Consider the following 24,318-nt stretch of genomic DNA (forward strand, 5'->3'; position numbering starts at 1 on the left):
ATTTTTTCAGGAGAACGTTTTTAAAGTTTAAAAATATAAAACAATGTATTAAAAATAAATATCAAGCCACTTATTGAACTTTTAATTATGCAACAGATCTTTTTAGGTAAAACCTGAAGGTTTTTCTCCATGTGAAAAATATTTAGTATATTCAAAAAAATAATTAAACAATATATTTTCTTCAAAATGCAAAAACGACACTTTCTGCCCTGTAGCGAGTAAATATTAAGTTAAAAATATGCCGCCTTTGCTGGGAACGTAGAACATTTTCTGGGCACTCCAAAAACATGCACTACTGCAAATTGACGGTTTTTGATTTATGACGTTCTTGAAAGGAGTGAGCGATGTGTATTAACGTGCGAGAATAATGATAACGTATAAAAAAATATTATCACACACGTGTTGCAAGCTTAACAATCGCCCTTTTTAAACCGAAATGTATTTTTAAGGTGGTCTTTATTGGAGATAGAATCTGAAGCCAGCTATCCAGACTGGGTCCAGGCGTATGCAGCTGGATTATTGGAAGGCGCCCTGACATGGCAACTCATTCACTGGCACTGGCAAAACATCATTCGTAAGTTGAACCTTTATTATTTAGAAATGTAAATAAATGCTAACTTGTTATGAGTTCAACAAAGCTAACTTGTTATGAGTTCAACAAAGCTAACTTGTTATGAGTTACAACAAAGTTATTAGTTATAACAAAGTTATTAGTTATTAGTTATTATGTAGTTATAACAAAGTTATTAGTTATAACAAAGTTATTAGTTATAACAAAGTTATTAGTTATAACAAAGCTAACTTGTTATGAGTTCTGCTAACAAAACTGTATCTGGGGAGTGAGTTGGTTTTCCGTTTTTTTTTTATAAACTTTTTATAACTTCATATTACTTATAATCAGTACTATAAGCAACTTTAGTAAATAAATCAAATTATTATTATTATTATTTTTATTTCTTTAGTTAGTGTATATTATATTAAATGCAAACTATTATTTACACCTAATTTACATCCTATATATATTTACACTAAATCACTCTTTTCATTATTCATTCATTCAGGCATCTCATCATACATTTTCAAACCCTTCTACATTAAACAATTTTGTGACTCAGTTTTTTTTTTCAAAAATGGCAGTCTTATTTTATCCTTATTTTTAGTAATATGTTCATGAAAATTTTGGTTGAAAACTATTTTATCCTTAAAATATTAGGGTATTTATATAAAACGATAAGCGTATATATATATAAGTCTCTTTTTTATAGGTAGCCAGTTGAGTTCTTCTGTCTTTTTTTCTATAAAACAAAAACCATTTTAAAAGGTTGGGAAAATTGCATAGAAAGTATTGTACTAAAAAAATAAAATATTTAAAAAAAGGGGTGAAGTAAGAAACAGACATCGGATCAGAATAAAGAGTTCAGAGTCGTTAAAGAAGATTTTCTGAGAAAAACTTTAGCTGGGATATTCAAAATTGGTATATCTCATCTCAGCTCGGGAATTCTGAAAGCAATAATTAAAAAAAAAATACTTTCAATTTATAAAGTATCTCATTAATCATTTCTTAGTTATCCGTGTTGGAAGTAAAGAAAGTAGGTTACATTAACATCATTGTTACCAGAACGTGTCATATTTGGTAAATAGGACACACATGACAGTTCTGTTCTGTCCTCATTCAATAATACCATATTACATAAATATTTTGCACGTAAGTTGGTCATGCAAACATCACACCATGTTGCGAAAACAAGTATCAAAATATTCGTGGTAGATGAATACTGTTTTGTTTGTTTTTTGCAAAGAAAACCAGCTAAACTTCTTTTGTTGCTTTCTTCAATAGTAAAAATTAATATGAAAATTAATTTGCATTTCACAGAAAATCGCTGCGAACAGTTTCCGGACGATTGTGCAAAGATAAGGAAGCAATTGGAAGAAAACATGTCTGGGGTGAGAAGCAGAGGACTTCGCAACCAGGAGGATTCTCTTTGGCATCATGTAAATTTATAATTTTAACATTTTAACCCACATGGACTAAATCATCTCCGATTTTCGTTGTAGCGGGTACGCGTAAAGAGACTAATCATGAAAGAAGCAAACCAATAATCACAAAGATTGCAACCCACGAAGAAGAAATATATACAACGAAAACATTATTTTTTATTCAGGCATTTACAACCTTTACAAAAACCCAACCCTTTCAAAGTGAAAATAATATGTACTGTTTAGAATATTTTTTGTCGTTTTTTTTGTCCATATTTTGTGCCAAAATTTTTGAGTGTCATATGTAAACCTTTATCTTTTTTTTGTAGATATATATTTTTAACGTAATTTTTTTGTGTCTCAAAGATAAACATCTTTTGTTTTTTTTTAAGTTTGAGCATCTCAGAGCTTACGATCTGGTATATTTTTATTGACTTTTTTTAAAGGAATAACCCGCAAAGCCTCGGCTTTAAGAGGCTTGTCTGGTAGGATAGTAAGGATAGGGAAGGTGAATGTGAAAAATACATTACAATCACCCCTAGACCAAGTAAAAATAAATCTTTAGTTCTAAATAAAAATTCTAAATAGATCCGGTAGGCACAAAAATCTTGGTGAGTGGTCATATACTAATATTACTAACATTTTTGAAAAAAAAAACAGTAAAATTAATATTTCTTCAATTTATTTTGCAATTGGCGGGAATCGTACCCGCTACGCCAGTTTCGCAATCTAGCGTCTACCCAACTACGCCACGGCTCCTGTCGCAATTGATTTTTCAATAAAATTATTTAATCCATTTTTTACCCTCCAGATCAACCTTTACTATCACCAAGTTGACGGATTGTCGACTGGTTGGAACTTCGCCGTGAAGAGGAGCCGAAACGAGTTGGAAATCCCCATGGTGGACTTCATATGGCTAAACTCCTTAAACGACGCCGCCATCATAGAGCGAATGCTGAACATCTCGTCTAGAACTAGAGCTGGAGAAGAACTTCCCGGACTCGCAGCTTCCTTCATCAGACTGATCACCGACGATACTGATAATACAAAACCCAAGAGAGAGAAGGTTATCGTAGGACACAATTCTGCTGGAAGGTAAAATAATGCTTTGAATTTAATACTACCTCTATTCGAAGATCTGGAAATAAGTTCACACCTTAGTTTTCTGTTTAGAACTGAAACGGAAACTCTAAAATGTTGTTAATAAATTAACTGGTCAAATTAAAAACTTAAACAGTTAAAATTTATGTTTTCTAGCGTATGTGAATATAATGTAATCCAGAATTTGGGCTCACACACAAATGAAAGAGTTTCTGCTTAATAGAAGCTTCCTTCGTCCCACCATAGATGTCTCTAGTTTTTTTGTTGTTTTTTTTGTCTCTAGTGAACTCTCGCATACTGTGTTTCGAGTTTGATCAATATATCCAAAATTATAGTTTCCAGAATTAGAGAAGTGTGGTTGTCAATCGTGGATAGAATTGGTGAATGTTGCACGTGTGTAAAGTAATCACATAAACCAGCCTGTGACAGCCGTAAGCCCTGTTAATGTTCAGACGGACCTATTCTTCTGCATTTATGTTTAGATGAAGAAAAAAATGTTTACTCTATACAAGTTAATTAATGACTAACATCTAAGCATCATTCATTCATTTTTGACATCTCAACATAGACGAAGAAGAATATGCAAGTCTGGGTATTTACAGGGCTTATAACCTGTCAAAGGCTGGTTAAGTGATCACTGTATACACATATGTAACATGTGTAACATTCACCATTCTACCCATGATTGACAACCATACTACTAAAAAATTCAGGAGCCATACATAAATGATTAATTTCATGACGTTTTAAGATTGGGTTCACAACAGCCATCTATGATTGGATTTAGAAAGCTTTTATTTAGCAGAGATTCTTTTTTTGTATACGAAATCCAAACCCGGATTATATTACATACGGACAAACGCCTGAAAACCTGATTTTCAATTTTTATGCTGCTATTTTATTCACCAGTTATTTTATTCACAATATTTTGAATGTGTCCAAATACTTGTTTACAAATCTGCGTTTCTCCACATTTAACATTTCTACATACTTAGACGAAGAAAGTTTTTTTGATTTCTTTCACCCATGTTCCGTGGAACCCATTGGTGAATTAAATATTCTCAAGGGTTCTGAAAAAAGTGATTGGGAGGCATTGTACACTTAGTTTGCAAATGATTAAATTTAAGTAATTTATTTAAAATACTGGCAGATTATTTACAAAGAATCAAATGTAGATTTTCCATTTCCGTATCCCTTTCAAGGTGCCTGTCATCGTTTATCGGGTTGTGGTCACGTGGTTTGTGGTTAGAGTTTCCGGGTTCAAACTCACCCTACCAAAAATTAATACCAATTTTAAATTAATGTTTAAAAATTAAATATTTGTGTTTATAGTAAAAACACGTTTTTTTAAAGGCTTCTATGTATCAAAAAATATAATTAAGATTTCTTTAAGGCCCAGTAATCAATATCAACTTAGTTTTCTTTAAATCCAGGTAAACATTCGACGCAATGATTTTTTTCCATAGATTTTTTTCCACCGTTTTTTAATAAAAAAAAAACAGATTTTCTTCGAGATAACTACTTAGTTTTGAAAATAAAAGAGTTATTGAATGGTACGTAGTTAAAAAAATATATAAAAATAGTTTTTCAATACACCTGTATTTGAAAAAAAAAATCAAATATGTATTCTTAAAAAAAAAAATTGACTGGTATGAGGGTATACAAAATTTTATGATATATACACAACAAGGCAGGGGCTGGAAACCATGATATTAAATTTTTTTTCTGACAAAACCAATATATAATATTTGGTTATCTTTGTTGATTTTAAGATCGATGTTATTATCATTACAGCTACAACACCATGTTGCGTCTCATGAAGCATTACAAGCTGAACTTCCACAACAGCCCGATCCCATCATCATCCAAGATCCACGGAACGAGTATTTCATTCTCCGGTTATCCCGCTGCAGTGTCCTCCATGGATGAACTATACACCGTGTCGGGATCTCACAGGAGCAAGCACCACATAACCGTCACTGGAACTTACATCAACAACTTCAATAATGACCTGTGGAGCAAAGTCAATCTCTTGGATCATGTAAGTTAGTCTAGAATATTTAAATTTTAGCCGATGTTATTATAACCGATACCCTAGCCGTAATAAAAAAAATAATTTGCATGTTCAAATATGAATTGCTGCTTATTTCAATATGGGCTTACTCGTTCCAAGAGAAAACCAAATACAGTATTTTGAGTATGTCCAAATACTCATTATCCCCAATTATAGGAGTTTTTTTTTTACATTTAAATATCAGAGTTTCTTTTCAATAAAAAAGCTTCTTAGTCTTAGTAATAGCTGAGTAGACTAGTGAAAATTCTAGTGATTCTTGTACAATGTTTCAAAATTGGATCCAGACAACCAGACTTTCATATTTTTCTTCATCTATGTATGTTGAGATGTCAAAAAATAATATTTGTATTTTATATTATTTTTTGATTTGGCCATAACTTTGTGGAATGACATGTTGCTTATTATAAATGAAGCACTTGTATGAAACCACTAACTGAGTTTTATTCAAACGATTAGTTTCGAAAACTACAGATTTTTTTTATAAATGTTTTTCGAAAACTAGTTTCTTGAATGTTTCTACGTTCAATATTTCAAAGAGTCTTACGCATTCCATTTTTTTCTAGTAATATAGAAAGCAAAATTTGGCTGTATTTTTTTTCTTCAGATTTATAAAGATATTTTTCTTTCATGTCTTAATCATATCTTGGATCTTGAAATGAATATTACGTGTTTTATAATTGTTAAGATTTGAATCATGTATAGATAGATATAGATTTATTCCATAACCCAGCTTATTTTTGGAAGAAAAGTAGGTATGCCTACTACTTACCTTCTCTTTTAAGGCTTGAATAATAAAAAAAATATATTTATTATTATTTACACAGCACAATTTTCGTTAAATGCTACCCAAAGTTACAAAACACATTAAGGTGCTATACTAATCAAAAGTGCTTCTTTCGAATCGATTATCTGAAAGCTTATCACTCCGAATAGTCGACTGGTCGAATGGCCAACCGTCCGGATGGCTAATTGGTCCAAATGATCAACTAAATGGCATGATTTCCAAGAGAGGTGGATCTGTTCTGCACTGCTAAATTCAGGCGATTCCTCTCTGATTGAATAATTTATGTTTATTGGTGATTTTGTTTTGTCTTGTATTTTTTTGTCGGTGCATTTATATATTTTTTTATGCTTTCTGTAAAACATTCTGTTATTTTCTTTGGTCCATTTTTTTAAAATTAAATATGAAGGTGTGTAAATTATAATTGGTTTTGCTGTTATGTACACGTGGATTTAAATAATTAAATAAATAAATTATCAGATTGGGCAACCGTCAGAATGAGTATTTTCTGAATGTTTGGCCATTCGGACGAATTGCCAACCGTACGAATATCCAATTGTCCGAATGACCAACTGTCCGAATGGCCAACCGTCCGAGTCGTCAACCGTCTGAATGTCCAACTGTCGGAATACTTGGCTGCCTCGCAAAATTAAACATTTATTTGAGCGTCTATTTTATCTGCATTGAATTTGCAGGTCATGATTGGACCCCGTGTGATGGCTGCTAACCGTCTGGCTTCTGACGGCCTGCAGTGGTCCCGCCTCATCTCTCGAGTGAACTCCGGGACATCTCCCATGCAATGGTCCGTCCTGAACTTGGCCAAGTTGACCTCACTGAACGCCACCGCCGCTCCGGCGCCGGCCACCGGAAAGCACAATGCCAGCCCTGATAACTCTCTCTACAGATACATTCACTCCTCAATAGACGGCGAACTAAGGTACAGCATTATATTTGAAGTGCATGGGCAAATTCTTCTTGATAAAAGTCGCGCACATCACAGTTTTCAGTTTATAAACAATTAGATATGAATCACGATTTTATACCAGGTTAGTTTATGGTAGGGATGTAGAAATCATAGTTATGTATATCCAAATTACGGTAGCAAATTAGGTTTTCCCCATCCATTCTATCGTTGTATTTTCCACAAAACACAACTACACATCGTGTTTTTCAAAGTGATATGGCTGTATTGTCAATAATTTTAAAATATTTTATTCTACTTTTGATTGTTTGGGGTCTTAATTACGTTATATTTTTTGTTGGTCACCTTTTCATATTCTAGGCTGTATAATTACAAAATAAAGTACTTGCGAGAATATAGCAAAAATATTTGAATATTAGAAAGTATTACAGAGTGTTAATTTAAGTATCATTTTAAAAATACCAATTTTTTGTGGTGATGTATCACACAATTGTAGGTAATTTGAAAAAAACCAACAAAACAAAATATAGCAAAAGCTTAATCGGAAATTAATCATTGCGAAATTTTGAGATAAATTTTGTATTCTGCACAGAACAATATGTAAAAAAAATATTATAAATCGTATAATTTCTCTTTTATAGTTCCCACCCCAGTCTGGTGAAGTTGCTGAGACGTAAAGTGTGGAGAAGCGGAGGTCCTGGACTACTTTGGGTGATAGAACAACTCCCTGGTCACACCCACGCGGCTGACCAAACCAACGTACTTCGAGCCAAGGGTTACTGGGCTGACTATGGAATCCCCCATTATAAAGTAAATACCAAAAAAAAATCAAAGTCAAATCTAGACCATCAAAATCAGTTTGATGTTTATATAAAGTCAAATAATATATTTAAATATATTATTTGACTTTCAAGATTAATTTCCCTAAAACAAATAAAGTCGATTGAATTAGTCCTGATGGAAAGATGATCCTTCATGTTCATGTTTAAAAAAAATCGTTTGGACTAGGATTGAATTGCTTTCATTATAATAACGTATCAAAGTGCCTACTTGGATAAAAAATAGAATTAAAGAATGAAAACTTTGCAAATATATTGATTTTTATACCATTATTTCCATATTTTTTCAGGATATAAAAGAAATCTCTGGAATCAAGAAATTAGCAGCCAAGCATGGAGACATGTACTCCTTATTGAAATCCCCAAGAGCTATCTTATTCAAAAACGGATTTGAAACCGCTATCGATATTGATACTGTCATTCTTCTCATGCGTAGTAACCATTACGACAAGGAAGTTGTCAGTAATGATAAATTAGCAACTCCAAAACCAACTGGAACTGAAGTGATTGAACCAGAAGACATTGTGTCAGACTCGAATGAAGTGAAACAAATCATCCAATCATTGGAGACTGTCAAAAGTCATGTAGAGTCCAAGGATGCTGATGGTATTGCTTCAATACTGACTATTCAAGAGCAGAAAGATATCACTTCGCAAGTCAATGAAATATTAGAACAGCTTGCCCTAACAAACATGGGAGAGTCGAGCGAAGACAGGGGATCAGAAAGCGAATCAGCCGAACATCTCAATTTGGATTCAGACAGCGTGGAGGAAATTGAAGACAGACTGGTAGATGAAGGTTCTTGGCATGGACTTGGAGCTAGAGGTGATCTGCACGGATGGCTAGGTGAAGAGAAAAGCGGTCTTGTACCGATGGGAGTAATTGACACCAAAGCATTTAGCGGTGAGTTAATTTTACATGTTTTAATCATATTGTCATCGTAGGGTTCCATAAATAATGCAGACCTTCACTGAAAAATGGTTTTTCTTCATTTTTGTCAAATATTTTAATAAATTTGTTATTGTTTGATACAGGAACATCTGACGGCATTAAGGAACTCGAAGTAATATCAGGTCCTTCATACTCAAGAGCTTTGGAGAAATCCCTCGAATCTCTGCTTAAGCCATCAACAAGGAAGAAGGCCAAATTCGGACTAGCAGCATTACTTGACAAGTTCCGCAAGTCTAACATCGCGTTTGTGTCTTCGGAGGAATCCACAGAAAATGAAGAAGAACAAGACGATCCAAAGGACTTCCAAGAAGCGCTCGAGCACGTGGTCAATACAAATATCCAGATAGATCCACCAAAACCATACTCCGTTCCCCCATTCCAGTGGTCGAAGAGTGACTTTTCAAGAGTCACTCATGTAGGTCATCCAGATTTATGGGCATTTGACACAATAAACCCCATCTGGGTTTGGTAAATTAATATTTTGTTTCTTGATGCGTTATTTTCTTCGTTTACTTCATCTTTTTTGTTCAGCATGTGTCTTTATAAGATAATGATGTACAAAAAGTTACTGTATGGGTTTTAACTACAAAATATATCACCACATTTTATACCAGTCGCGATATTTTTATTCCTAGATAAATATTTATTAAAAATAATATAATTTTGTGATTGTCTTTACTGAATACATATGTACTTTGGGGAATGATACGTACTCGTATTTTATATCATGACTTACATGTATACCGATTAAATATTTGTTTAGATTGAATTTTCAACTAGTTTTCGTACTTAGTACATCATTCATAATCATAAATCGCCGTATTTAAAATATACATAAATAATAAATATAATTGTATAATGTCTCATCACACCAAAAATAGTAACGTTTTTAGCAATATATTTGTCTGCATTTTTGTCAAGGTTGTCCAAGTTACAGAAAGCAAATAGTGAAATATAGTTTTTTTTGTGATTATTTTAAAATTATTGGGTTTTTAGACTTCATCATACATTCTTTAATGTTAAATTCGTTCATATTATATAAAATAATTGAATTTTATTTATAAATATAATAATAATACTACTTTTCTCCTAGAATCTTTTCTATAGAGGCACCTAGAAACGTCATCATTCTGATTATTTTGAATGTCATGGTCGTAACATGTTTTTAATAAAACTTTTATATTATTATTCCTGTGTTTTAATCAATTATATAATAATGTAAATAAATCCTTGAATGCGATTGAAAGAGTATTTGATTACAATTTCAACAATCATCTATGGTAAGCATCTCTAATTTCAACAATCATCCATACATAAAAACGTAACAGATGACAGGATTTTTTTATTTTGGAAATTTATTTTTTACCGCAACGGCATCTGTTGAACGTAACACCAACACACGGAATACATACTAAAATATAGCGGATAGCATGCTTCTTGACAGTGCTGTCACTTAGCATTTTCAATGTCGATTGCATTGTTGTTTCAGAGAGTTTTAATACATATTTTCATTGCTTCACAAGCATTGTGTAATTATACATTTTAGAAATGTGTGATTCGATTTATTTTCTATTCCATTTAACCACACTGAATAAAATCAATCCGTGGATACAGCTAGTAATATATAATTTATCCATCAAAATAAATTATAAATTATAATGTTATTAGTAAATTTTTTAATCAAAATCCAATCTGATCAGTTGAACGAAGGGAAATTTCAGAAGTGACGGAAGTCGATACTTCATGGTTAAACTAAATAATAGCCCTTGATAAAATTTCCATTTGAATTAAGTATAAAAGTACCTGAAGCGTTTTTAAACAAATTTATGAAAACGACAATAAAAATGCTTTTAATAAATGACAATAAATCAAATAAATGATTGATTGAAAAATAACTCATATTTAAACTGACCACTTTTGGAACATAGGACCTTCAGCACTGTAGCAAACGCCAAACTACTACACGACACCTTTGTCCCCTTACTCCTTACTAAGGACTTACTAAGTCCTTACTGAGGGTAGAAATAAAATATATTCATAAATTATAATTATAATATTAATATCTTGGAATAATATTTTTACGTTTGAGATTTTTATCATTAAGTAGTCATCCTTGGAACGATAAACGCACATAATGAGTATATTTATTATCTTTGATGTAGAAAACAAGAGTGTCGAGATTTTGGACCGGATTATCTGACATTTTGAGAGTATTTACATTTACCATATTTTTTATTAATATAAAAAGAAGCAGGAAAATGTTAAGTAAAAATAATTGAGAAGTAAAATTGCCCAAGATCCCAAGACCCCATCATCCTCTCTTACAATGGTATTGCCCGTTTTTTCTTAACAACCCATCTGGCAACCCTGGTTCAATACTACATATCGCTCACTCCTTTCAAGAACGTCATAAATCTAAAATCGTCAATCTTCAATTGTGCATGTGTTCGGAATGCCCAGAAAATGTACTATATCCCAGCAAGAGAGGCATATTTTAAACTTAATATTTACCCGCTACCGGGCAGAAAGTGTTGTTTTTGCATTTTGAACAAAAGGTATTGCTTAATTATTTTCTTAAATATCCTAAATATTTTTCAAATGGAGAAAAAACCTTCAGGTTTTACCTAAAAAGATGTGTTGCACATAAAAAGTTCAGTAAGTGGCTTGATATTTATTTCTTTTACATTGTATTATATTTTTAAACATTAAAAACGTCCTCCTGAAAAATCATGTTTTTTTGATTTATGACGTTCTTGAAAGGAGTGAGCGATATAATAGTTAACAAAACGTAGTAGGATTCTTGATTAACAGGTTTTAAGAAACTAGTATATTAGCATCACAATAAAGTGCTTATGGTTTCAAAACGACCGCGATAGAACTAAATAAAACAAAAATAAGAGACTTCACTGGATACATCCATTTGCGATTGTAAAGTTTAGAAGAGGTAGATTTTCAATATCTGAAGCTTATTTAAATAAAAATCAAAACTTCAAAAAAGTGTACCATTTTAGTGCACGAAAATGCACACGTTGGAAGCATATTTTGGGTGTATTTGTTTACAGTGAATTAGCAATAATAAAATTGATCTTTATTTCCCTAACTGGCGTCAACGATATAATATCTGGAAGGGGTCGATATGTTAGGCTTGGTTTAATATAATACTCAGTTGTTCACAGTCAATTTAGCTCTGTTTGTCAAAATTTATTTCATTTTCCATCTTATGTTTTTCTCGATCTTTTTGTTCATAGGAATTGTTCCAAATACCAATGGATGTATTTATGGCTTTATGTTTCATTATGTACTACAAATTCTCATTCTTTCTTCAACCAAACGATTTCACAAATGTACTATAGAGGATAAAAATATTGTAGTTGATATTTTTTTTAAAGTAACCTATGAAATAAATCATAAGTAGATCCATTTTTCAAACACAATAATTTTATTTTAACATAAATTTTTGGCAAACCAACAAATATAAAATCGCAGGTTTAGATTCAGCATAGCCTTGTTGAGAAACGGTTTTTTGTTTATGTTTGGAATATTGTTATTTGAGAACAAAGTTTATTTATCTTAATTGTGAATAGTTTATTTTGGTTAAGCTGTTCTTTGGGGTCATTCCTGACCGACTTTTTCAAATCAAATCTAATCAGAATTTTATATTTTTTACCTAAAAAGATAGAACAAAGTTTTCCGTATTCTATATCATTATGACTAGCACTGATTTACCATTAGTTTTCATGCGTAAGGGTTTTCCCATAGTACAGCGATATTAATTTATTAAATACATTATACAATAAGATAAAAAGCAGAAAACTTGAAAAGTAACAAAAGGAATTAAGAGGGGAGTCTTTAATAATACTTAAATATTTTAAATAATAATTTTTAGTGTTTTGTTTTCGCGATAATTGGATTTGGGTATGATTTAGAAGTAAAAAAATTGTCTTTTGATTAACAAATATAAATTAAACTTAGTTTTGTGTTTGTAAAAGGAATAAAGTAATGCTAGAGTGAGTCAAACCTAGAAAACTCTATGATTATAGTTTGGAACGGTAATGAAGGCACCAAAGCTTGATACAAAATTAAAAGTCAATTAAAAACACACTCTTTTATTATTATTTTCACATATTTAAAAGCATTTTTAATATTTTATTTTACATAGTAAAATTAAAGGAAAAAACGTTTTTTCAATATTATTAATATTTCAAGCATTTACTTTGAGGGTAATCATTATTACTTTTATATTTTTTTTAGCAAAAATGTTAGAAATACTCGTATAAGTATATACTAACATAATTAACAGTGAGTGGTTAAATACTAATATAACTTACATGTTTGTAAAAGAAAATAAAATAAATTATATGCGATAGTGCGATAAAATTTCGTTTTGAAAAAGACATTTTTTTATTTAAGTTTTACGTTGTAAATAGTGGTATTTACCAAGTTAAACATAAAACAGATAGATAATACCACAAAGTGACTTGTAATTAATTAACGAGAAAACATTTATACCAACGGTATCTTTCATTTTAAATGTATCAATCAATTTTTTTCTTCATGGTGTTAGGTTACCAATAAAATTCAAAATGGTTAAAAAAATATTCACAACAATGATCGAAATATTTTTTACAAAAGTATTCCAACCGTTTTACAAATAATCTGAGTTGTAGCAAATACTGGTCTTATTCGCATCCCAGCTCAAAACTTGATCTATACTCTTAAGTTGCTTCAGCATCATGAATTTATCCATATTTATGTATAAGTATATTGCATATCTATATAAACATATCACGGTCACTGGATTCAGAATACCAAGATTCACTTTATATTCAGAATCGGTGGAAGTTGAACGTGTCGGTGTTTATGTGTCACGAACTTGTTTATTCAACCCAATTATCAAATAATTAAGGCTTTTCCAACGCAGGTATGAATGAAATCGATGCATTAAACGTTGTTAAATTTATTTTAACAATAAATATGTGTATATGGTATTTTTTGTGCAATAGTTATTTTCGTTTTTTTTTGTAGAAGTTCACAATTTAGTTTTTAAAGACGGTGAACCAGTGTAACTTGTCACGGTGTGAAATTGGCTGCCATTCTCATATATTGATACTATTCATTAATATATATTTGTAATTTATGTTTGTAATATATATTTGAAACATGCATTTCAAAATATTTAAAAAAATGTATTTTTTGTTTAGTTTTTCATCAAAGAAATACTTCACAACTAAGATTTTCTAAGATGACACAGGTAAGCATCTATATATATATATTTTTAAACATTAAATTACTTAAATATTAAGATCCGTAATTATGGTGGTGGACTTTTGAGTTTGATACTTTTTATTCGACCCCTACTCTGCAAATATTTATGTTCTACAATTAAAAAAATGATAAAAGGCGATTAAAATTATTGCATATAATGCATTTTAATCTCGACGTCAAAATATAACAAATTTTACTATCTGAATAGATACAATGAAAATAAATGAAATTGAAGTAATAAGTGATTTTAAGTAGAATTTAATGTGATTGATTGTCAGCATAATTTATTAAGTTATTCCATAGCGAATTTCATTATTAGGTTAGTAGTTTTTTTTAAATATAAAACGCATACACATTTTCATCCCCCTTCCTACCCAGTGAATATTTGTTGAGTGGGACTTGTTGCTTGAATGTTGCCTCAGTCGCAATGCTGAGATAACTGACTAAGGCAATACTTACATATAGCGTATGTAATTTAAAATACGTTTACCTACTTGAATGTTTAAAAATTCTTTAGGTTTTCTCATTTTTTTTATGCGATCCAATTGTTATATTTCTCCGACATTCTAGTCCAAAGTACAGATGTAACTATGAGTAAGTATTACTTTTTCGGTAATCCCATTAGGATCCAGTTTATGTTTTTAATGTCAAATATTCAAATATATTTTGAGCTAGAAATACGGAATACGCAACCAATTTTTTGCACCGATTGGCGTGATTAGCTTTAAATAATCGAATCAGAAAACTGAATCGAGTAACGACTTCTTTCTCATGTCTAGTTTAAAGCATAGAAGATTTTTCGTCGAGGGAATGATTTTTTATGTACATGTCTAAAAAATTACCGTAAACCTTTATAGAATGCTTAGGAAATTATTGTAATTATAACATATCGGAGACAATTCCATTGATTTATGTAAAGTTGTAATAATAAAACAATATTATCATTATTATTGTAATTATTGACTTTACCTTACTGGTATGTTTGTTGATATAACAAGAACGAGGATAAATACTTTAGATAGTTCAAAAGGGTATCAATTATTAAAATAAATTATTTACTGACAACTCATTATTATATGTTATTTAAGTCCTTGACAAAACTGCAAAATTAAAGAACTCTATTAATAATAATACTATAAATATTTTTGAATTGTTATTATTTAACGTTATTGAGCAAATTATGATTATATTATTACAGCATCATGATCAACTCTACCAATTCTTGAAAAATTATCATTTTTTATTCAATATAATTACAAATATATAACATATTATTTTTTGACATCTCATCAAAGATAAAGATAATTAATATAATTTGTAATTGGAGATAATCCAGATTTTGTGAACAAGTATTTGGACACACTGAAAATGTTGTAAAAATATTACAATTCAATTCATTTGCTAGACAATTCTACTTTTAACATACTCTAATACTAGTTACGCTGTTCAACTCCAAAAAAAGACTTAGCTCTTGTGCTTGGAGAGGGACTTACTTTCATTGTTTATTGTTTATATTTTGAGCGATATCAAAGTTTTTTTTGTATATTTTTTTCTTAAATTAACACGTATTTAATTATTTTTTTTATAATTTTAATATATTCTATTTTTATATATGTACATATGTGGGAAAGTTATTAAAATATTTGGTTCCCAAATGTTTGAAGTTGTGTTGGAATTGTTTGGTATCGTATTTTACTATTTTTGAGATACATGTGAATGAGGATATGTAATTGAGTACAAAACTTTAAAAAAAATTAAGTTAATGAAATCACAGGCCAATTCATTATTATTTATTTACATGTAATACGTTATTACAAAACTCTGGGACTAGTTGCACTAAAGTGACCTTGTGAACTTCATTTTGATACTATAATATACTTACCCATTAAGAAATGTTTACAAGCAAACTATGATTATAATGAGGTGTTTGATAACTTAATTACATCATCAATACACAACTTTAAAAATAAAACGAAGATATCGCGCAGATATAATATAGCTCATCATTTTTTAGTGAGAATCTGTTTTGTCTGATTTAACCACATACCTATAAGCCACATATATAAAGGGCAGTCTCCATTACACGTTAAACACACTTTTTTTCTTTCCATTATATTCTTTTTACGAATAAAAAGATACATAAATAAACGTTGAAGGCTCCTATACCCACTTCTGTTTTATTTTATTTGGTTTTTCTCAGATTCATTTATAGCAAACAAACAAAATAACAAAAACTAAAAAAAAAGTTTTTACTTATATTAATTAATATTACTTACATTTATTCATTAATATTCAATAATTATTAACTAATTTAATTAGACTGATTGTATTTAAAAACACATTTGATGTTATTATCTTTGTTTTTATTTTTCTTACTCTCATCTGCACCTGATAGTGCATAGGGCATTGCATCTTATAGATGGTAGGTTTTGAAAGATCCGGAATTTTACTACGAGTATTTATTGATTTAGTATGTACTGCAGTTATAAAAATTATTGAATACTAGTTTTTGCTTTCAGAACGGGATTTTAAAATGGCTTCTTATAACGAGCCTCTTCCTTGTTGCTTCAAAATCAGGTTTGTTGGATTTTTTATGTCATATGAAAATATAAATCAAAAGTGCTTATTTCACATTCTTACTCTTTGGAGTATATGTACTTTATTTTTGTGTTCAATAAATTTAAAATACCTATATCATTATCAAAAACTAACAAAAATAGCGGCCGCATAGTTAGTATACATGTTATTCAGTTTTATAAGGGTATTGAAGGTACATTTTTACATCTCAACATAAATTATTAAAACACTCCCAATTAAAATTTAATTTATTTCTTAATTTCATTTTGCAACTGACGGGAATCAAACCCGCGACGCCAGTTTCGCAGTCGAGCGTCTACTCGACTTCGCCATAGTGCCTGTTAATAAAAAGAAAAAGAAAGTTCACAAATATAATATGATACGCAAAGTTATAGAATCACAAAGATACAAATATATAATTAAAGTAAAACTTTTAAAATCTTGTTTAATTATAAAATGGAAAATCACAAAGTTATTGCTTCAAATGTATCATAAATTAGATACAAATATAATTTAATAAATAAAAAAAATTAAATAATTTTTTCCATCGTGAAATTTGTTATTCGCGATTAGTGCCAAAGCCAATGCAATCTTTATCGTAACAAAACAGGTTGATAATTTGCATTTTCAGAGGTTGTCAAACCCAGGGTGGTGTGCTACTACACGAACTGGTCCGTGTACAGGCCCGCGGTGGGCAAATACCCCACCAAGAACATCGACCCCCATCTCTGCACTCACCTCAACTACGCCTTCGGGGCCTTCACCAAGGACAGCGAGATCAGGCCCTCGGATAGCTACCAGGATATTGACATGGGTACGCTTGCTTATCATTGCATCCTATATTTATTGTCATACAGTGCCAACTTGCTTATCCTAACGTAAATTGTAAAGGTCCTCACCAAAAAATTACAATTACAATATTGCACAAAAAAATCCTTTAACCCTTTCCGGTCCATAAAAAAAAATCACCAGGTCCACAATAGATTTACAGCATTACAGGGTAAAACAATACATCCAAGTTTTTTTTTCTCAATAAAACTACACTTGTGGTAAAAAAAAATATACCGAATGAATACAATCTTGTCTCTTATTATTACATTTTAAAGACATCTATAGATGAAAAAATACGTTTGCTTGTATTTTAACACTAAACTGATGAAGAAAAAAATTGTCGAATGAAATTCGACATAGGACTCACCGGAATAAAGTCGATGTCGAATGACATTCGTCATAGGACCGGAAAGGGTTAAATGCAAATCTGTTCTGTGTACTCCATCAAAATCTTAATTAAAGTTGCGACAAATGTGACCAATCTTGTATTAAACCAATATTAAATCATTAAATCGCGTCAAAACGCAACAATTTTACAAGCTAAAATTCCTGATTACTTAAAATCATTTTTAATGGAAATGTAACGTTTTGGTGAAGAACTCCATAATTGTATAGTGAGCTGTTCGGATTAGGGAATCCCGAGTGTTTTGAGAAAAATGAGAAAAAACAGGAAATTTCTGTTCATGAAAATGCTCTTTGTATAAAAAAATCATATATGGTAGCTATTAAAAAGTATTTTGGGACCAATTATATTTCTTTTAATCTTTTGTTACACGTATTTTGATGCATTTAGCATCATTATTAAACACAGTCTAAATTTTACAATGGTGTCTTCGGGATGTTGAATATTATTATTTATTATTATTAGTTTATATGATTATTTATTTATAAATTAATTAATAATTTTAATTAATAAAATTTCAAATGGATTTTGAAATTAAGTTTATTTATATAGGTCATAGAGAGTTTACAAATATTGATAACAAAAATATAGAATTACAAAGATACGAATATAATTTATTTTTTACAGGTGGCTACTCCACATTTACGGGTATGAAAAACTTGAACCCAGATCTAAAGACAATGTTGACCCTAGGAGGGTCGAGTGAGGGTTCCACTACGTTTTCTTCTATAGGATCTGATCCAGCAAAAAGGACAAAGCTTGTGCAGAATGTTATAAAGGTATAATCAATACAGAATTTAAATACGAATTTTTAACATCTCTTCAAAGATGAAGAAGAATATGGAAGTCTGCGCATTTACGGGGCTGACCATTAGATTTTCATCTCACCAATGGATGTCTCTAGTGAAGTTCTAGTGATTCAAGAACAATGTTTCAAAATTGGTCCATATATATAGAATTTCCAAGAATTTGAGCAGTGTGGTCGTCAATAATGGATAGAATTGGTGAATGTTACACATGTGTAAAGTGATCACTCAAACCAACCTATGGTCGGCCCCGAAAATGCCCAGACTTTCTTCATCTTTGATGAGATGTCAAAAATAATATGAAAATAACTCCTGTAATTGGAGATAATCCAGATTTTGTGAACAAGTATTTGGACACATTCAAAATTTTGTGCAAAATTTAAATGATTAAAACATAATTAAAATGAACCGCGTCCGTAGTGTAATAGTAAGCGCGTTTATTTACCGAAATGGAGGCCCCGGGTTCGATTCCCAGGGAGAGTCGTAGTAAATATTAGTGACTTTTGACTAAAATATTTATTTAATACTACCCAGATACATGAGGTGCAGGATTGATCTGAGGTGCGGTAACGATCAAGACATAACATTGTGTCAATACGATTCAGTGCCCTATGTATCATTAAATGTGGTAAGGGTTGGAAGAAGAATGTGAATTAACATAAATGAATGATTCGGATAAGCTGGAATATATAATATAATATATATATATATATATATATATATATATATATATATATATATATATATATATATATATATATATATATATATATATATATATATATATATATTTATATATATATACATATATATATAAATATATATATATATATATATATATATATATATATATATATATATATATATATATATATATATATATATATATATATATATATATATATATATATATATATATATATATATATATATATATATATATATATATATATATATATACATATATATATATATATAAATATATTTGTATGTATGTATATATATATATATATATATATATATATATATATATATATATATATATATATATTTATATATATATATATATATATATTTATATATATAAATATATATATATATATATATACATATATATATATATATATATATATTTATATATATAAATATATTGTACTACTTTAATTAAATTTTAAATAAATAAAGCTATATTTCACTAACTTCTCTACGTCATGTATAAAAAAAATGATTTTTAAGGAGATCGTTTTTAAAGTTTAAAAATATAACTTATTAAACTTTTTACTGTGCAACAGATCTTTTTAGGTAAAACCTGAATGTTTTTTATCAATTTGTAATTTTTTTTATTTAAAAAAAAAAAATTGAACAATACCTTTTATTCTAAATGCAAAAAATCACTTTCTGCCCTGTAGCGGGTAAATATTAAGTTAAAGATATGCCGCTTTTGCTGGGATATTGTACATTTTTTGGGCATTCCGAAAACATGCTCAACTGAAAATTGACAAATAAATGACGTTGGGAAAGGAGTGAGTGATATGTGGTAATTTGTTCAAATGTCATCGGTCAATAATTTTAACAAAAGAAACAATTATAACCTAAGGAAAAAACACATGTTTTCAGTTCCTTCGTGAGCACAATTTTGATGGTCTAGACCTGGACTGGGGACAGCCAAGTTTCGGGCTGGGGAGCAAGCCCGAGGACAAAGCTAACTACGCCAAGCTGATCAAGGAGCTGAAGGAAGGATTCCAGGCAGAGGCAGGAACTAAGCAAAGGCTTCTCCTCTCCGTAACCATACACAGGGACCCTAATTACATCGACAAAGGATATGACATCCCTGAACTGACCAAGTAAGTAGAGGTGTGACCAATGGGTAACTTTTACATTTCAAGTTTTTTTTTAAAAGAAGCAAAATTCACAGTCACCCAGAAAAAGATGTTTCTGCCAGTGTCAAGTCTTATTTTTATTTCTTCTTCATATTCAAATCCTTATCTGCACCCCGATGGTGCATAGGGCACTGCATCATATAAACGCAGTGTTATATTGATCGTCAACACATGAAGGAAAGGTGATGAGCCAACCGCTTCAGTTATCAGTCCAGGGTAATATTGAATAAATATTAGAGTGAAGAAATCACTTAAATTTTTTTGATCCCCCCTGGAAATCGAACCTGGAACCTCCAGTGCGGTAGCCGGGCGTGCTGACCATTACACTACGGAGGCAGATAGAATTTATATTTACAAACAAAATAATGTTTTAGAGATTATGCCATACTCTTGGAATTAGGATCAGATAGAATGGTGGATACTTGAGTGGTGAGTTGAATTCCTGCATGTATTAAGCTAGTTTCGATTTTCTTCTTTTCTGTTGAGAGAGGACACTGGAATAAAGTATGATTCGCATCCCCTATATCTATTCCACATTAGCAATATATTGATATATGTATGTGTATATACATACACAATGTATGCTACATTAAGAGTTAAACTAAAAATTCTGAAATACAGTTTTAAGACGAAACAGTCGTATTTTGAATCAAGATAGAAGATCAGATTTGTAATTGCATAGCCATTATAGCAATTCTAAAATAACAAATATACATATATTTACAGGTACGTAGATTGGATGAATGTTCGCGCATACGATTATCATTCAGCCTTAGAATCTACTGTGAACCATCACACACCCTTGTTTGCTTCAGGTGCTACCCCTAACGAAATAGATAATGTTGTAAGTATTATTATCTCTGCTAAAGGATCTCTGCTAAATAAAAGCTTTTTTAATCTAAAATAAATGAGTATTGTGAACTCATATGTACATTGTCACGAGATTAATGATATATGTAGGAGTTCCAAAAATTTTAGTATTGGGGTTGTCAATCATGGGTAAAATTGTGAATTTAGCTCTGTGTAAAGTGATCACTTAACTTATAAACTTTTGATTGATTTGCAATTATTTCAAGATTCAATCACCTTACTACATTTCAGAATCACACAATACAGTATTTACTGAGGGCTGGAGCTGTCAAGGAGAAGCTCACTCTGGGCATGCCAACCTATGGACGCACATTCTCATTGGATAATCCACAAGTCAACGCGATTGGCTCTTCGGCATCTGGTCCAGGGGAAAGGGGAGTTGCTACTGGAGAACGAGGGTTCTTCTCCTATTACGAGGTGCATACTTTATTATATCCTCTTTTTCTTCCTCTTTAGCCCTCTGTCTTCCATCGCTGCCTCCTCCATATCCTTGCATTTCTTTCAGGCAGTTGCTTCTCGCAGCCAATTTTTACTCCCCACAGCGGCTTTATCGTAAGACCATCTTTTTTGAAGCCTTGCAATGCTTCTTATTCTTCCAAGGTCTTTGTGTTAGGGACCCATCTTGATGAATTTATTTATTGATTTGGCGTTTAATTTTTAGAACTCCATTTTAATGTATTTATTTGAAATCAAACACAGATTTTTGAGTCTATTAAATTTTATTTTATTCTTCTCTTGTAGCATGTTCTGCCCATTGTTACTTCAGTCTTGCTATGCGATCCATGATAACCGCTATTCAGGTTCTGCTCCTAATTTTCATAGACTTGTACCAAGTATGAATCTTCAGGTTCTGCTCCTAATTTTCTTAGACTTGTACCAAGTATGAATCTTGCCATCGATCGTTGTGTGCATTTGAGCTTTTAAAAGAAATGTGGAAAAGCTCAAATATGCTTTATCATATTAGCTGAAATAATGGTCTGAGGATCTCTATGCGTTATCTACATGCATTAGTCGCATGTTAATAAATTTAACTTAACTTGTGTTTTGTACAAAACCAATACCAATTATTTTTTATTAACTTCCTGAAAATATGGATCGACAACCGATAAAATAACAAATTCATTAGAACAATGGTCTGGAAATTTACCAGCCAATTTTTTTTCTTGAGAGCCAAATTTCGGTTTGCAATACTAGTACACCTCAATTATAATTTAAGACCTTCGTCAAATTACGGGTAGGTACACTCAATAAAACTTGATTTCACGGTTAATGTGTATTTCATACATTATCTCCAGATTGTTTGAGTAGGACGTCAATGCTCTATTTTTTCTATAGTAAACGTTAAAGCACATCAAATATGTATGAAAACAGTATACTACTTTTCAAGACTTTTCTAGATCATTCACATTATTTATGCGATGCCAAATAAATTCTGCAGAGTGATTTCTCTTATGTAACTTTCAAGAAACTTTCAGATTTGTGATTACTTGAAAGATGGTACAGACTGGACTGTAGTACAACCGAACTCCAAGGCGATGGGACCTTACGCCTTCAAGGGAGACCAATGGGTTGGCTTCGACGATATCAATAGCGTTATATTGAAATCAGAATATGCTGCGCAACAGGGACTGGGAGGTACTTTAACAATTATATACATTTCAAATTACAAAGTATGAAAGTGGAAGAGAAGATGATTGTGTGCAAAGAGAGATTGGTGTGGCGTTCTATTCTCTCTGCCTATCCTTACTGGGTTATGATTAGTTAGTTAGTTAATAATACGTTGAATTTTAACTATCAATAGATTTGCTGAAAATTAAAACTCACAAAAATAAGCAAAACACCCTAATTGCACAATTGAATTTTTTTGTTAAATAAAATAGTTTTTAAAATTTCAGTAAAACACATTCATGTACTTTCTGAACCACTGGTATGATATATATATATATATATATATATATATATATATATATATATATATATATATATATATATATATATATATATATATATATATATATATATATATATATATATATATATATATATATATATATATATATATATATATATATATATATATATATATATATATATATATATATATATATATATATATATATATATATATATATATATATATATATATATATATATATATGGGTCTAATGTCATTTAACAATGGAGTTTTCGTTACTATGTTAAATATTAACAGGATTTGTACATATGGTTATAAAGGATTTTGTTATGGGTTGTTGGAAAACTAAATCCCTTATTTATTCCTCGAAAGGATATAAAAAATAACAAAAGAAATACATTTCTTGCAGGAATTATGTTTTGGACAATTGACTTAGATGATTTCAAAGGAAATTGCCACGGAATTACTTATCCCTTGATTAAAGCTGGTAAAGAAGCAATTAATAAGAATTTCGTGTAAGTATAAATTATATTTTGTACATTAAAAGTATTGTTAACTGGTATGGTAATATAACACTCTACTTATCACTTTGCTTCCAGATAAATAAATAAAAACTGCCCTTGGTGAAGATATTCTATTTCTTACTAGAATAGCTGCGAAAGATATTTACTGTTTTAGTAGGGAATTTACCCAAACATTAATGAAACAATTACTTTTATAGTAAATAAAAAATAAATCTTAAAATAAAGTGAATTTAACGAAATTTATTTTTCCTTTAATTGCAATCCCTTCTCCCCCTCTTCATTTGTTCCTTATATGTAACATTACATACCAAGGTACCTTTAGAAGAAGAGAAGGCAAAGGAGGTTGAAGACGACAAATCATGATCAAGTATAACAAATCCTGATACCGGAAGGGCAGAAATCGGATTAGGAGTGCATGTAAGAAATGTATAGATGTGAAAAAGGTGAAACATATGTGTAAAGAGCAGATTAGTTTGGTGATCTATCCTCTCGACCTACCGCTATAAGAGAACGTCGTAATCTTAACATAAGTTCCTTGGGTTTCAATAATTGATTCGGCAGTTACCTTGTGGTAATATCTTCCCACTTAATATATAACTTTT

General features: G+C 30.4%; 2 protein-coding genes across 3 annotated transcripts in view; both read left to right on the forward strand.

Annotated features, from left to right (window-relative positions):
- lama (phospholipase B domain containing lamina ancestor) overlaps positions 1-9,474 on the forward strand; it is a 54,109-nt gene extending 44,635 nt beyond the window's left edge. For both annotated transcript variants that reach the window (XM_088273465.1, XM_088273466.1), the window contains 8 exons: positions 450-574; positions 1,874-1,992; positions 2,789-3,072; positions 4,873-5,119; positions 6,629-6,870; positions 7,497-7,665; positions 7,985-8,597; positions 8,729-9,474. In XM_088273465.1, coding sequence (XP_088129591.1) covers positions 450-574; positions 1,874-1,992; positions 2,789-3,072; positions 4,873-5,119; positions 6,629-6,870; positions 7,497-7,665; positions 7,985-8,597; positions 8,729-9,117 — 2,188 coding nt within the window. In that variant the 3' untranslated portion in view covers positions 9,118-9,474. The remainder of the gene's footprint in view (positions 1-449; positions 575-1,873; positions 1,993-2,788; positions 3,073-4,872; positions 5,120-6,628; positions 6,871-7,496; positions 7,666-7,984; positions 8,598-8,728) is intronic.
- Positions 9,475-13,402: 3,928 nt separating this feature from the next.
- LOC148301303 (chitinase-3-like protein 1) lies at positions 13,403-23,955 on the forward strand. The gene is made up of 11 exons (XM_088273463.1): positions 13,403-13,566; positions 13,847-13,896; positions 16,430-16,487; positions 17,119-17,301; positions 18,349-18,500; positions 20,145-20,371; positions 21,134-21,251; positions 21,509-21,694; positions 22,753-22,912; positions 23,602-23,707; positions 23,792-23,955. Exons 2-11 carry the CDS (start codon positions 13,888-13,890, stop codon positions 23,793-23,795), a joined length of 1,203 nt encoding a protein of 400 aa, XP_088129589.1. The 5' UTR covers positions 13,403-13,566; positions 13,847-13,887; the 3' UTR covers positions 23,796-23,955.
- The last annotated feature ends 363 nt before the right edge of the window (positions 23,956-24,318 follow it).

The sequence above is a fragment of the Brachycentrus maculatus genome, unplaced genomic scaffold (assembly GCF_059751285.1).
Source record: "Brachycentrus maculatus isolate JH-2025_06_01 unplaced genomic scaffold, ASM5975128v1 h1tg000584l, whole genome shotgun sequence".
Taxonomy (NCBI): domain Eukaryota; kingdom Metazoa; phylum Arthropoda; class Insecta; order Trichoptera; family Brachycentridae; genus Brachycentrus; species Brachycentrus maculatus.